General features: G+C 50.8%; 4 protein-coding genes across 5 annotated transcripts; 1 reads left to right on the forward strand and 3 right to left on the reverse strand.

The window, feature by feature from the left end:
* Nucleotides 1-1,696: 1,696 nt before the first annotated feature.
* KRP23_9721 (Cytosolic Fe-S cluster assembly factor NBP35) lies at nt 1,697-2,870 on the forward strand (the record flags this gene model as incomplete). The annotated part of the gene is made up of 3 exons (XM_067895310.1): nt 1,697-2,476; nt 2,538-2,763; nt 2,845-2,870. 3 exons carry the CDS (start codon nt 1,697-1,699, stop codon nt 2,868-2,870), a joined length of 1,032 nt encoding a protein of 343 aa, XP_067742910.1.
* Nucleotides 2,871-3,048: 178 nt separating this feature from the next.
* On the reverse strand, nt 3,049-4,414 carry KRP23_9722 (putative protein phosphatase 2C 52; the record flags this gene model as incomplete). The annotated part of the gene is made up of 5 exons (XM_067895311.1): nt 3,049-3,174; nt 3,245-3,370; nt 3,446-3,883; nt 3,970-4,104; nt 4,178-4,414. 5 exons carry the CDS (start codon nt 4,412-4,414, stop codon nt 3,049-3,051), a joined length of 1,062 nt encoding a protein of 353 aa, XP_067742911.1.
* A 472-nt stretch (nt 4,415-4,886) lies between these two features.
* Nucleotides 4,887-6,174, reverse strand: KRP23_9723 (Pleckstrin homology domain-containing family H member 1; the record flags this gene model as incomplete). 2 transcript variants are annotated; one of them, XM_067895313.1, is made up of 7 exons in its annotated part: nt 4,887-5,024; nt 5,105-5,149; nt 5,221-5,289; nt 5,361-5,438; nt 5,516-5,711; nt 5,787-5,850; nt 5,925-6,174. In XM_067895313.1, the coding sequence occupies 7 exons, from the start codon at nt 6,172-6,174 to the stop codon at nt 4,887-4,889; spliced, it is 840 nt and encodes a 279-aa protein (XP_067742913.1). The 2 variants fall into 2 exon arrangements, with proteins under 2 accessions (XP_067742913.1, XP_067742912.1); XM_067895312.1 differs by having other exon boundaries at nt 4,887-5,027.
* Nucleotides 6,175-6,446: 272 nt separating this feature from the next.
* KRP23_9724 (uncharacterized protein) lies at nt 6,447-6,968 on the reverse strand (the record flags this gene model as incomplete). Its single annotated transcript, XM_067895314.1, has 1 exon — nt 6,447-6,968. One exon carries the CDS (start codon nt 6,966-6,968, stop codon nt 6,447-6,449), a length of 522 nt encoding a protein of 173 aa, XP_067742914.1.
* Between the last annotated feature and the right edge of the window lie 6,313 nt (nt 6,969-13,281).

Raw genomic sequence — 13,281 nt, forward strand, 5'->3', positions numbered from 1 at the left:
TGTTCAAGCCGTTGACCGTATTGCTGTTGACCTCAGTCAGCAGAATGCGCAAATGTGTCAAGATTTCCAAGCTCAGCTGTATGCTCACCAGCAACATGTGTCAGCTTCTCAACCGGCTCGTGAGTACCGCCTGTAAGGGGTTTCAAAAAACCAACCCGGTGTAAGGGATCGCTCCTGGTCTTCAGGTGTTGATCTAACGTTCGCTGACCTTTGCAAGGGAAGCGTGTGTTGTTGGTGGGACTCATACCGTTTGGTAGTGAGGTTTTCTGCGCGCTCCTACTCGACATTACGATAGCGTGCGCGGATGCGTTCGTTTGAAGACTTGCCAAGTCAATGGATTTGTCCCTAGCGAAACCGTAATGTCGCTGTACAAAACTTGGGCATTTACCCCCATATTGTCAAACACCATGTCTGAAAAAGACAACGAGAGCTCATGCATCTCGGCCTGGAAATCAGTGTAATACTGCTCGATGCTGAAAATCCACAATTCCAGGTCGGCGTTGTCGCTACCCTCGAGGCGCAGTGGGTCAGATTTCCTCCGCGTTGGTCTGGAGCATGACTGGTCCTCAAGAATTTGTTGTTGAATCTGCGCCGTGTGAGCGAGCATATGACTCATTTGTGTGCGTCTAAATGTAGCATCTGCGCCAGCATATCTGGTGCCACGGTTACCTGCACCACTAGTCTGGGCGCACGTTGTGCGGATTATCCTGTCTCTGCATCCGCTGGGAACGGAACATGACCACTTGTTGGTGCCTGCCATTGCGTTCCATTGGGTTTGACGCGCGGGCGCTGATGGGGGCGATCATCGCGCGTGTCCAAATCCATAGCTGACGGAGCTCGGTGTTTGATCCTTAGGTTGCAAAATTAAGAATCAGTGAATTGTAAGCGCTTGCGTGCGAGCCTCGTTAGCTACAGCTATTACTACCAGTTGTTTGATACTGGATGTTGGCTGACGGAGGTCGATTCGCTTTGAAATCAGATTGAAACCTCTGATAGTGGAGTCATTGAGATGCCATGGGTGCTGTTACAGGGTGTTGCCACACAGAACGCGAGTGGGCTAGGATTTCTCGCGGGTCTGCGCGATAGAACTCCCCACTGCATGTGATATGTGATTGGAGACAATGGCCACGTTGTTGCACAGGATAGACGGCAAAGGCCGCCAAAAATGAAGCAACTGATACGTGCGTATTGGAAGTGTCGTAGACTAACGGAACGGTTGGCGATTCACGGGTGATACCTGCACCAGCGCGACAACAACGCAATGGTGGATACCCTAGCGAGACTAGCAATGACGCGACGAACCAGCACTCAACGAACGCTACTAGGCGACACGGATGCAGTGCAAACCTGAGAGAAGGTGATCAGGTACATGGGAACAGACATGTTATCCTGGCTTGGAAAAATGGAAGACACAACTCAAATAGAAGCCATGGCCGACTGCCATAACGGAGGCCGGTGGAGACGGCGTGGCGTAAGCCTGGACCGGGAGATAGCTAGCAATTGACAGATCTCTGAAATACGAAAACGATTCTCGAGGTGGCAACCACTGTTAAACTGTGTTATTGATCGCGTATGCATTACCAGCATTCTGCTCCTCGTTTATTGGTCAAAACTACGCACCACACAAAATACGCTTCATATAACGTGCCAGTGGTGTGTCGTTTGCGCTGCAAGTCACTACTCAATTCGCTCGAAGATGGCGACGTCCGCTCCTGCTAACGCCAACGACAGCTGCGTGGGGCCGCAATCCGAACAAGCCGGCAAGGTCGACGGCTGCGCCGGCTGCCCCAACCAGAGCTTGTGCGCGTCGGGCGCGGCGCGGCAGCCGGACCCGGCCGTGTCGGACGTCAAGCAGCGCCTGGCCGGCGTCAAGCACAAGCTGCTGGTGCTCTCGGGCAAGGGCGGCGTGGGCAAGAGCACGGTGGCGTGCCAGTTGGCTTTCGCGCTTGCCGGTCAGGGCTTCCAGGTGGGGCTACTGGACGTGGACATCACGGGCCCCAGCGTGCCGCGCATGCTCGGGCTGCTGGGCCAGGAGGTGCACCAGAGCGCAGCTGGCTGGTCGCCCGTGTACGTGGATGACAACCTGGGTGTCATGTCTATCGGCTTCATGCTGCCCGACGCTGATGATGCCATCATCTGGCGCGGCCCCAAGAAGAGCGGCATCATCAAACAGTTCCTCGTGGACGTGCAGTGGGGGGACCTTGACTACCTCATCATCGACACGCCGCCCGGCACGTCGGATGAGCACATCAGTATCGTGCAGTACATGAAGGAGGCCGATCTGGACGGAGCTGTGGTGGTCACCACGCCCCAGGAGGTGGCGCTGAGTGACGTGCGCAAGGAGCTCAACTTCTGCCGCAAGACCAACATCAATGTGCTGGGCGTCGTGGAGAACATGAGCGGTGTGCAGCGGCCGCTCAGTGAAGTTAAGTTTGTCGGAGCTGACGGTAACGACGAGACTGCGGCGTTTATGAAGGTGGGAGGATTGTTGTTTAGTGTGGGGGTTGTTGTGACTCACGCTGTGGTTTTGTTGGTAGCTGCTGCAAGAGAAGGCGCCCGAGCTGCTGCAGCACTCGGTGCAGATGGAGGTGTTCCCTGCGTCCAACGGCGGCGGGGAGGCCATGGCCAAGAGGTTCAACGTGCCGTTCCTGGGACGTCTCCCTCTCGACAACAAGATGACGGGCGCATGCGAGGAAGGCGTGTCGTTCCTGGAGGAGTACCCAGACTCCGTTGCGGCCCCGGCCTTCAGCAAGATTGTGCAAGGTAAGGCATTGATTGATCTGGCCTTTGCTGTGCTGTTGAAAATGGAAAACGATGACTAACTCGGGTCTCTTGTGTCTGCAGATCTCATTGCATCCGTCGAGAAGTAAGCGAACACTGCACTAGAAGAGGGTTTTGCTCGGACCAACTAGCCTCGTACAGCTCCAAAGGAAACACGAAAACGTATATATGCACACGATATCTGCGTGGATGACTTCCGGGCATTTCTTGTACTTCTTCAATGATGACGCGTGGGAAAGGTGGTCGGATCCCGAGCTGTTCCTCCCTTTACTGCTTTGAGAATGCATCTATTGAGCTGGACGTCTGCTCCGTGTTGAGCAATACAATAACGACGGTAACGTTGTCGGACGAGCCCGACCGGATCGCCAAGTTCGCGAGCGACTGGCTTGCTTGCTGTAGGGAATAGACACACAAAATGTTAGACGGTCTCGTCTCAAGTCCATCGGTAAAATCTTGCTCGTACCTGTGCAGAATACCCTTCGTTTAGCCGGTCGGCGACGTACGTCACGGCCTCCCTGCTTTTGATCGTGTCCCACAGACCGTCACACGCGAGAATGAGGAAGTCAAATTCGGGCGTGATCTCAATTTCCTGTACCACGAGCAGATCGTAAAACACTGTCAATTACTCGCCAAAGCGCTATGCCCATGTCGCCTCCCACCATACCTGACACTCAGGCATCGAGATAACCAAGTCACCATGAAACACACGGTCGTGCCCCTCGGGGAACGCCCAATACTCGTACTTCGACAGCGCCTCGCCCTTATAGTCAATGTCTCCGATAGCGCGGGAAACAGCCAGCTCGCCATTCACTCGGTAAATCGTCACCCACTTCACAACACGCTCGGCGCGCTGCTGAATCTCTGGATCGCTCAGATCCATCGAGTGCAGCTTCGACAGCTGCAGTTCACGTTCCTCTTTCACCCAACCTCCCTGCTCTTCAATCCTCTTTCGCTCGTCTTCACGGCCGGGTGTCTGCTCTTCAATGATGTCCAGCGCCTGGCCACCAATGCTTACAACTGCCCTGCAGTCTCCAATATTTGCCGTGATCAAGCGATTACCCCGGATCAGCACCACAGCGACGGTAGTACCATCATCCAGGCTCTGTGATGAATACCAAAGTAAACAGGAAGTTTAGCATCTCCATGACTGTCTCTAAGCAAGGTAGGAACAGCACCTGCATTCCGTACCTCTTCCTCAGCTTTTGCAAGAAATTCCTTGTCGATCCGAGCGAAGCATTCCTCGAAAGCTATGCGCGCATCCGACATAAAATGCTCGTGTGAAGTTAGATACGGTAGCAATCGCTGGTTCGAGAACGTCGCAGCCTGCAAGTTGCAATTCATAAGAATAAATTAGAGCAACAACACGAAATAGTACATGAAATCAGTGACAACTCACCCGAACACCGCTATGCCCATCGAATAAAGCGTAATATGATTGCTTTTGATGGTGCAGCTGGTCGTCCGTCACGTGGGTGTTAAGGTCGGGAATACAGCAGCAAACATCCTCCATGGCCGATCGAACACCCAACAGCGACGTCACTCCATGAACGTCGTCGCCTGTGGAGTAGCTAGAGCTGTCCTCATTGAAGGTCTCATGAAAAGAGTCGCGAGAGAGCGATTCAATTGGCTGCATCTCTGCGAATCCTTCTCTTTGGTGCCGAGGCACCCAGTGACCAGCAGTAGGAGCGGGTGCAGGATCTGGGGGAGGAGACAAGTCAATCGGAAGAGGTGGTGGTGACGTCGGCTCTGCGGCGCTGCGATTCCGAAGATATCGAGGGATGTATTTCCCTGTTGCGACTGGAGGTGACGAAGTTGGCATAATTGGTGGAGGCTCGATGGCTGTCTCTGTGGTTTTACTCTCCGCTGCTCCATCCTCCCACCGGCTGCCCAAACGCAGATGTCCATCGCGATTGATACTGTCCTCTTTCGTTTCAGCAATTGAACTCCGCCGTACTGGGGGAGTGTGGTGCTCCGGTACATCATCCATTGGGTCGAATGCAAACATCAGCGGACTCCGCGGTCCGAAATTACCAAAACCCAGCGGGCTGCTGGACCTCCGAGGACTCGTCCGTGAAGACGAAGAGCCTTCACCACCCGTTGACTCGTCAGAAAAGCTCGTTGACGCGAAAAAAACCACCGCTCGCACGCCCACGATATAAATCATCGACAGAGGCTGCAACTGGGAACTGGTCCATGTAATCCTGGTAGTCGAACGACACGCTCCGGTTCACGCGGGACATACTCTGCTTCAGTAGCATCCCACACGCAAACAAGCTTGAAAGTGAGCATTGACTCGGCCGTTGTAACGAAATTTTGCACGTACCCTCCGAGATAAACTATTGCAAAGCCGGTTCGGTCGATGTTCCGCCTGAAAGGATGTGACCAGCAGACTGAAACTTAGACACCAATCTAGTCAATCGGATCCAACCGAATATGTACCTGCGTCCGTGACAATGCTGACACGATATTCGCGATTGATTTCTGAAAGTTAAAGAGCCACTCGTGCATCTACACAGCATTTAATAAAAAAATACGTAACCTTATCATATAAAATAACTGGCACCAACAATCAAACGTACCATATCTTTGGACTCGGCGCGCAAGACATACCGCCGACTTTCCATCCGGATCTGGAAGGCAGCGACGCCAAAGTCCTTCTACACATAGGAGAGTAGACGCAGGTGCAGGTCAGTGTCGCCCTCTGGTAGTAGGCAGTAAGTAGAGCAAGCCGTACCGCTGTTGTCACCGAGTCGATGTTTTCCATGGAGATGACGCCGCAACACGTTTCGTCCGTGGGTTTCTGCTCGCGCACGTCGTCTTGCGACTTGTAGTAGAACAGTTTGCTCTCTTGCATGACGAACCACCGCTTTTTCCAGAGCCTGGGGTCCTCCGAGCTCTGTTTCTCCAAGTATCCCTCCATAAAAGCAGCTCTGCCAAGATAAAAAACACACACACAAACAGTTAGCCTAGGTCTTTACCTACCCAACCAAAATCATTCGCATTACTCGAGATATCTCGTGTATCCATCCATCGTCCGCGGACGGAAGTAACTTGTTGACGTCGTGGCGCCTATTACTCACAAATAGGAAAAATGAAACTTTAGTCTGCATCCTCAATATCCTAAATTGTCCTGGATCCCGCACCTGCGCCCTCCAAGTCGTCCCCATCCGACGAGGACGAGGACGAAGACGACGATCGGCCGCCCCCGCGGTCGAAGAAAACGCCGCGAGAAGCTCGAAACGCGCGTGTTGGGAACGGGGATGGCGGTGCCTGTCTCACTGGCGGCCTCCAGCTGCGATGTGGGCGCCGTCTCTGCGCGCTCGCGGTGCGCGTGCGAGGCCGGAGATGCGTAGGATGCGTCCTGCGCCTGCCAGGACGCAGGCGGCGGGGCATCGCGGTGCAGGAACCGGCGGAGACTGGCCATCCTACTTCCAAGATTCGGTTTGCGGTCTGGGTGGAACCTTGTATTGGGTTTAGTACAGTAAAATATGATCCGCCTCATACATTATTCCCTGACTAAACCACTCTATTGAAACGTAAGTTTCATACGATAAAAGCCTTCTATTTACAATAACCCTTAATATATACGTGCGGACCGGTTTTTCGTTATTGGGAAACAAAACTGTACGACACAAATTGGGAGTTGAAGTTGGTATTTGTCTTTCCTAGCCGAGTTTCAGGTCGCCGTCGCGCAAGAGCTGACCCAGAGACCAGGGAGTGCCTTTGATGGTCTCATCCGAGTGTCTCCACGACCAGAACGCCCAGCCGCCAGTGGCTTCTTCGTTATACATAGTCAATTGCTTCCGTCCGTGCTCGTAGAAGTTGCCAATATCCTGGAACCTTCCCTTGTCGTCGGGAGGTCCGCCCATACTCCATTCTCCGACGAACAACCGATTGCTCTTGGGTTCCAGCTGCAAATTTTCTTTCTTGTACGTGTCGAGGTGGTCGAGGATCCACTCCTCGCTCTTGTCTTCGTACCCCCAGATGAAGTACGCGTGGATCTCGTTCCACACGTTGTCGTACTCGGGGGCTTGGATCATCCCATCGAATCCCCTCGGACCTTGCTCCGACACGAGCGGGGACACTAGTATGATGCAGTTGTTCCCGGTGGCTCGGATTCGGTTGTACGCCTCGACGTAGTACTGTATCAATACTTTCCGGTCGGTGGGCGGCGCAGGTTCGTTCATGAGGTTTAGTCCGAGGAAGGCTGGGCTGTCCTTGTATCGCTCTGCGATGAATGTGGCAAACTTGAGCGAGTTGTCGACATTTGTCTGTGTGGTGCTCCACTCGACAGTCCCCAGCGCTGCAGGAGCACTATGCGCGTACCCGTTCTGACTGCCCTGGTGCGCGTGAAGGCTTACTATGACAGCCAAGTCGTATTTCACAGCCCAGTCGTTGATGAGGACATCGAGGTACTTTAGTCCTCCAGACGCAAAGATGTCGCCTTCCTCCCCGGGTGAATCGGTGGCATCGCGGATGATCCAGTGTCCGACAGGTACGCGAACGGTGTTGAGTACGCCGGTGTTGGCGATGTCTTTGATGTCGGATTCGGTGATCCACGTCTTGTGACGCAGTTGCCGTCAGCGGCAGGTATTGCCGCAACTACAACCAATCTGGTTGAACAATAAATTTTCGTATGCATGTCTACCAATATCTGAATGGCGCAAGATATTCAAGGATAAGAACAAGAATCTGATACGTCCGATAATCATTAATTTGATTGGTCTAAATCATCAAGATTTGATAATATCCAGTATGGGAACTGGATTTTTGATGAAACTACAACTACGTGGATATTTTAGACAAGATCATTGGTAGAACAGATAGCAGCTGAGATTAGAGAAGGATAGGCTTTAGGGTAGTACACTAGTGGTCTCAAGGACATCCGTAAAAGCAAACAGCTCAATCTCAATCACTTCTCAATTTGCTTTCAATAGCAACAACCCCTCCACCAACCTCGTCACCTGCCTACCCAAGGACCGCACGCCGGACACGCCAAGCAAGACCTTCCTCGGCGCAAGACTGTTACATGGTAGCACTTGTTGGTCAAGCTTCGATTCAAGCTTCGGTTCAAGTTCAAGAGTTCAAGGCTAGGGTACTTGTGGCCACATAGTGGGAAGCGAGTATCCTGTGACTATTAGTGCGAGCCACATCGTGGGGAGCACTAGGTTGCGAAAGGGTTGTCTTTTAGCACGAACGTTACGTTCAGTGGCTAGTCGGTGTGGTTGTGAACCAGTGTGGTTACTCGATTGGTACTCCTTCTGTGGGTCCGCGGTTTAGTGCTTTCACTTTGTGAATCCCTGTCCCGCCTCAGAAAACACGGAGAATAACTTCCTTTCGGTATACCTACTTGGTCTTACTTGATCTACATCCATTGCTACTGCAACTGTTTCAGTGTGCATTGTTGCATGGGTAAACGAAAAACTCGCGAGCCCGAAGAACCGTTCGTCAACACCACTAAGGTCTTAACCGATCGCCATAAGGAGCTTGATAAACTTCGAAAGGACCTGTGGTTAACGACGGTAAAGCAACTTAAGGTTGTCAAACTCATCCGAAACGAAATTCCGGATTGTAAAAATTCAAGTGCGAGGAACGTCGTTCACGAATTTTCGGAACAGCTGAAACAGCTTATCGAGCGTACCCAAACGGTTTTGGAAGGAACATTCGACCACTCCGTCCAACTTTACAAGAAACGTAGACTGTAAATAAGAATTTAGACAGTTCCGTTTTATTTTCAAAGGCTTTAGTTTAGGGTTTCGGTAGTATATAGTGACGGCGCTGAGAAGTCCGGTTGATATGACCCAAAGAAGAGGTCGTGCAACTGAGCGCCCGTCCCCGAACCCTAGACCTCGTCAACAGAGCAGAATGAGCTCTCCGAGTGACAATGAAGCCACACGCCCGACAACACGTTCCAGAACACGCACGCAAGCACAACCGAATGGGGCTAGTGCCGATAATGAGGCAAATTCGGCCGCCCCCGCTGCAGCAGCTGCGCAATCAAGTCATGGACCCGATACGATGTCCATGCAGCAGTTACTAGTGTATCTTACACAGCAGCAACAACAATATCAAGCCCAGGTGCAAGCCCAAATGCAAGCCCAAATGCAGCAGGCTAACGAGCGTTTTGAATTCCTCGTTGCATCAAGAGGCGAACACAAGAAGAAGGACCCTCCTGTGTATGAAGGAAAGTACGGCGAAGACATTGAGCTATGGATCTTCGCTACTGAACAGTACTATGCCAACAAGCGTCACATAATGGAAGCTGATTCGTCAGACTTTGTGACGCTAATCTCCAGTAACTTGGGCAAGTCCGTGTTGAATTGGTACCGTGCCTTTATCACGGATTGTGAGCGCATGAGCGTTCACCAAACATGGTCTCTGTTCAAGCGTCAACTGCGTACACGTTTCCGACCCAAGGACTTCGAGTATGATCTTCGCGAGCGGATGTTTCACTTAAAACAAAAGGAAACAATCCACGAATATGTCTCTAAGTTCCAAGACTTGTTGTCTCAAACTGAATTAGAGATAAGTGAACTAGAGAAGCGTTTCTTTTTCCAGAATGGACTACGGGAAGAAACCGCGAAGAAAATCAAAGAAGAAAGTCCGAGTACGCTTCAAGACGCTATGGAGATTGCCTCTAACTTCGAGTTTGCACATTACTCGGGTAAACCACCTCGCATTCCGTCCAAGTCATCGCAGTCACCGGCCGAATCCGGTAAACGTTCAATCAAGCCGACATCGCAGAAACCAAAGCGATTCGAGAAGAAGAAGAACAAGAATGATGACTGGACGAAAACAGCTACATGCAATAACTGTGGCAAAGTTGGCCACATTTCCCCGCAATGTACCGCTCCAAAACGTAAGGAAGCAAATAGGTACATCAGCGGCGCACTGTATGCTATCTTGGAAGCCGAGGCTCATGCGTACAAAGAAACGGGTCAAGAGAGATCCGTCACCATTTTCATTGATAATGGATGCAGCTTAAATGGCGTATCTGAGGAATTGGTGAAAACGCTTGGGCTGGATGTAACCGAAGGCGAGTTGATGCAGGTCGACCTTGGTTATGACCAAGTGGTACACCGTCCGCGTCGAACCGTGGAGATGAATCTGCAGCTACCAGGTTTCCCATTGACGTCGGGAACCTTCCAAGTCATGCCCGTTCCAGAAAACAAGGATGTTATTCTGGGCATGATGTGGCTGCGAGAGCAAAACCCGGATATCGACTGGAGTACAGGGCAGGTCACACCACGCATCAAGATGGAGGATGAGCAAGATGCTCAACTAAGACTGCCTAAGCAACGCCCAGCTAGAAGAGTCGCTGGACAACGCAGATCTCGTATCGACCAAAGTCGCGAGATTTTCAACCACTATCGGCAGCATGGCCACAAAGGCCAATATGGCAAGACGCGACTTATTTCAGCTCAACAATTTCTAAGAATGTTGCGTCATGACAAGGACATTGAAGCAATCTTTGTCATCAATCCGCATGACTCTGAGAAGGCAGAACGCTTTAAGAGTCAAGGATGGGAGGCACTTAAGGATAATCCAGCGTATGATATACTACGCAAGTATGCGGATACTGTTTTTCGCACGGAACTTCCAAACGAGACGCCTCCTGTACGAGAAGGGATCGAACACGAAATCCTTCTCCAGCCTGGTACCACGCCTATTTCGGTGAAACAATGGCGCCAGAGCCCTGATCAGCGCATCACAATTCAAGATTGGACCAAAGAGATGGTTCAAGCGGGCATTATTCGACCAAGCACGTCTGCATTTTCCGCGCCGACGTTCTGTGTCAAGAAGCCTGTTGGATGGCGCATTGTGCACGACTATCGTCAGCTAATCTAGCGACAATTTTGCCGGCTATACCAATGCCGCGCAAGGAGGATACCTTTGATGCCATGGCGGGCAGTCATTGGTTTTCGTGCATGGACCTACTGTGGGGTTACTACCAAGTTAAGCTACGTGAATCGGACATACCGTTTACAGCTTTTTCGACCCCTGATGGTCTATTTGAATACCTCGTTACTCCAATGGGACTCAGTGGTAGTCCCGGAACATTTAACCGTCTTTTACAGAAAGTCTTTAGGGACTTAAGAGACGTGATGAGGATCTATTTTGACGACATCTACGTATTCACCCCGAGTGAAGATGTCGCAGAGCACCTTGAAGCTTTAGATCGTGTGCTCAAGCGATGTGAAGAACAGCAACTTTACATCAAATTATCCAAGTGTCAGTTCTGTGTGGACGAGATTCCATGCCTAGGAGATTTCGTCGGACGAAAAGGAGTCCGAATGGATCCAGACAAGGTTCGCATCATCGCAGAATGGCCTGTTCCCAAGACCAAGAAGCAAATGGAGAGCTTCTTAGGAACTACGGTCTATGTGTCCAGATTCTGTAAGGACTTTGCACAATTTGCAGGACCACTTCATGACAGCATCAAGGGAAAGCGTCCACGAGAGACTATTGAACTCTCGGACGATCAACTCAAGTGCTTCAAAGAGCTTAAACGCCGGTTAGCCTCACCACCAGTTCTCGGCCTTCCTGACTTCACAAAACCTTTTGGTATTCGCATGGACGCCTCGAATTTTGCAATCGGGGGAGTCTTGTTTCAAAAGGAGGGAGGGCTAGAGCATCCAATCGCGTATACTGGCCGGAAGATGAAGCCAGCAGAACTAAACTACCCTGTTCGAGAACAGGAGTTGCTCGCGATCATGCATGCTCTTCGAGTATGGCGTGTGTATCTTCTTGACCGACCGTTTACGGTCGAAACGGATCACAAAAGTATTGAGATGATTCTGACTCAGAAGACTACAAACCGACGCGTTGCACGATGGTTCAATGAGCTTGCTGAATTCCAGCCTTTGTTCAAGTGGATTCCCGGAGAAACGAATACCGTGGCTGATGCATTGTCACGAAATCCAGAGTTTGAACTGAAAGCTGCTCAAGTAAGCTTACAAGAGCTACTGGAAGCAGCCAAGAATCGTGAAATTGTGGCAACGATTGTACCAAACAAGGTGACAGTGGCCCAAACGGCGAAGTCGATGTATTCGTGGAACAAGGATCTACAGTGGATCATCAAGAAGCTGAAGCAAGGGGATGAATTGCCTAAATACTCCTTACAGGATGGCATTCTTTTCTATCAAACTGCGGAAGACCAGACTCCACGATTGTACATCCCTGATGACGAAGATCTGAAGAATCGAGTCATTTGCGAGAATCACGATGCAGTAGCAGCAGGACACCCAGGGTTTTATAAGACCTATTTGGCAGTACGCGAGAAATACTACTGGCCGAAGATGATGAAGTACATCCAGCGCTATGTCAACACATGTGAAATGTGTCAGCGCAACAAGGCGAGACAAACCAAGCCGCCGGGACTACTTCAACCACTAGACATACCTTCGGGTAGGTGGACAGACATCTCAATGGATTTTGTAGTGTCACTGCCTGTCAGCACCAAAGGTTACGATGCGATTATGGTAATCGTTGACCGGCTGACAAAGCGAGCGAAGTTCGTTGCGACGAAGACAACGGACAACACCACAGATATCGCTAACGTGTTCATGAAGAATTATGTAAAGGATCACGGTTTACCCAAAACCATTATATCCGATCGAGACACCAAGTTTACGTCCAAACTTTGGCAGAGTATTGTGAGTGCGCTTGGTACGCAGCACAACTTGTCATCGGCTTTCCGACCCCAAACAGATGGACAAACGGAACGGACAAATCGATTTATCGGAGATTATCTTCGAGGTGTCGTCAACCCAGCTCAAAATGACTGGGATGAATATCTCCATTTGGCAGAAATTGCCTACAACCGACGTGTACACTCCACGATTCGAATGTCGCCGTTCGAAGCGGATCTAGGATATGTCCCCTACATGCCAGACGATGTGGCATCAGATCCGGAGTTAAGAAATTGGAGAAAACAGCGCAAGAGGTTTTACTTCAGCAAGAGACCCTACTCAAGGTCGCACAAGACCGTATGAGCGAGGCGCAGGAGCGTATGAAGTATTATTACGACAAGAATAGACTTGTCCAGAACTTCGAAGTCAACGACATGGTGCTTTTAGACGGAAAGAATTTGGATATCCGTCACAAGGGGTATGCCCAGTCGAAGAAACTCGCTCCACGATACATTGGACCTTTTCCAGTGATAAAGAAGATCTCAAAAGATTCCTATGAGTTGGGATTATCGAAGGGATTAAAGTTGCATCCTGTGTTCCACACATCATTGCTGAAACCGTATCGCAAGGACCCAAAGCGAAGGCAGCAGGTGAACAAAGTCGTGTTAGCCGATGGAACCGAAGGACAACTCGTTGAAGCGGTGATTGATCACCGCATGTACAAGGGAAAACCGCAGTACAAGATTTGGTGGCTAGGTGAATTCAGAGCTGATGCAACCTGGGAACCCATTGAGAATCTAAAGCAGATTCCTGGGCTCATCGACCTCTATTGGAAATCCAAGAAGCGACCGAAGCCATTTTCAAAATA

Source organism: Phytophthora ramorum (genome assembly GCF_020800215.1).
Source record: "Phytophthora ramorum isolate Pr-102 chromosome Unknown Phyram_PR-102_s0008, whole genome shotgun sequence".
NCBI classification, from domain to species: Eukaryota; Oomycota; class Peronosporomycetes; order Peronosporales; family Peronosporaceae; genus Phytophthora; species Phytophthora ramorum.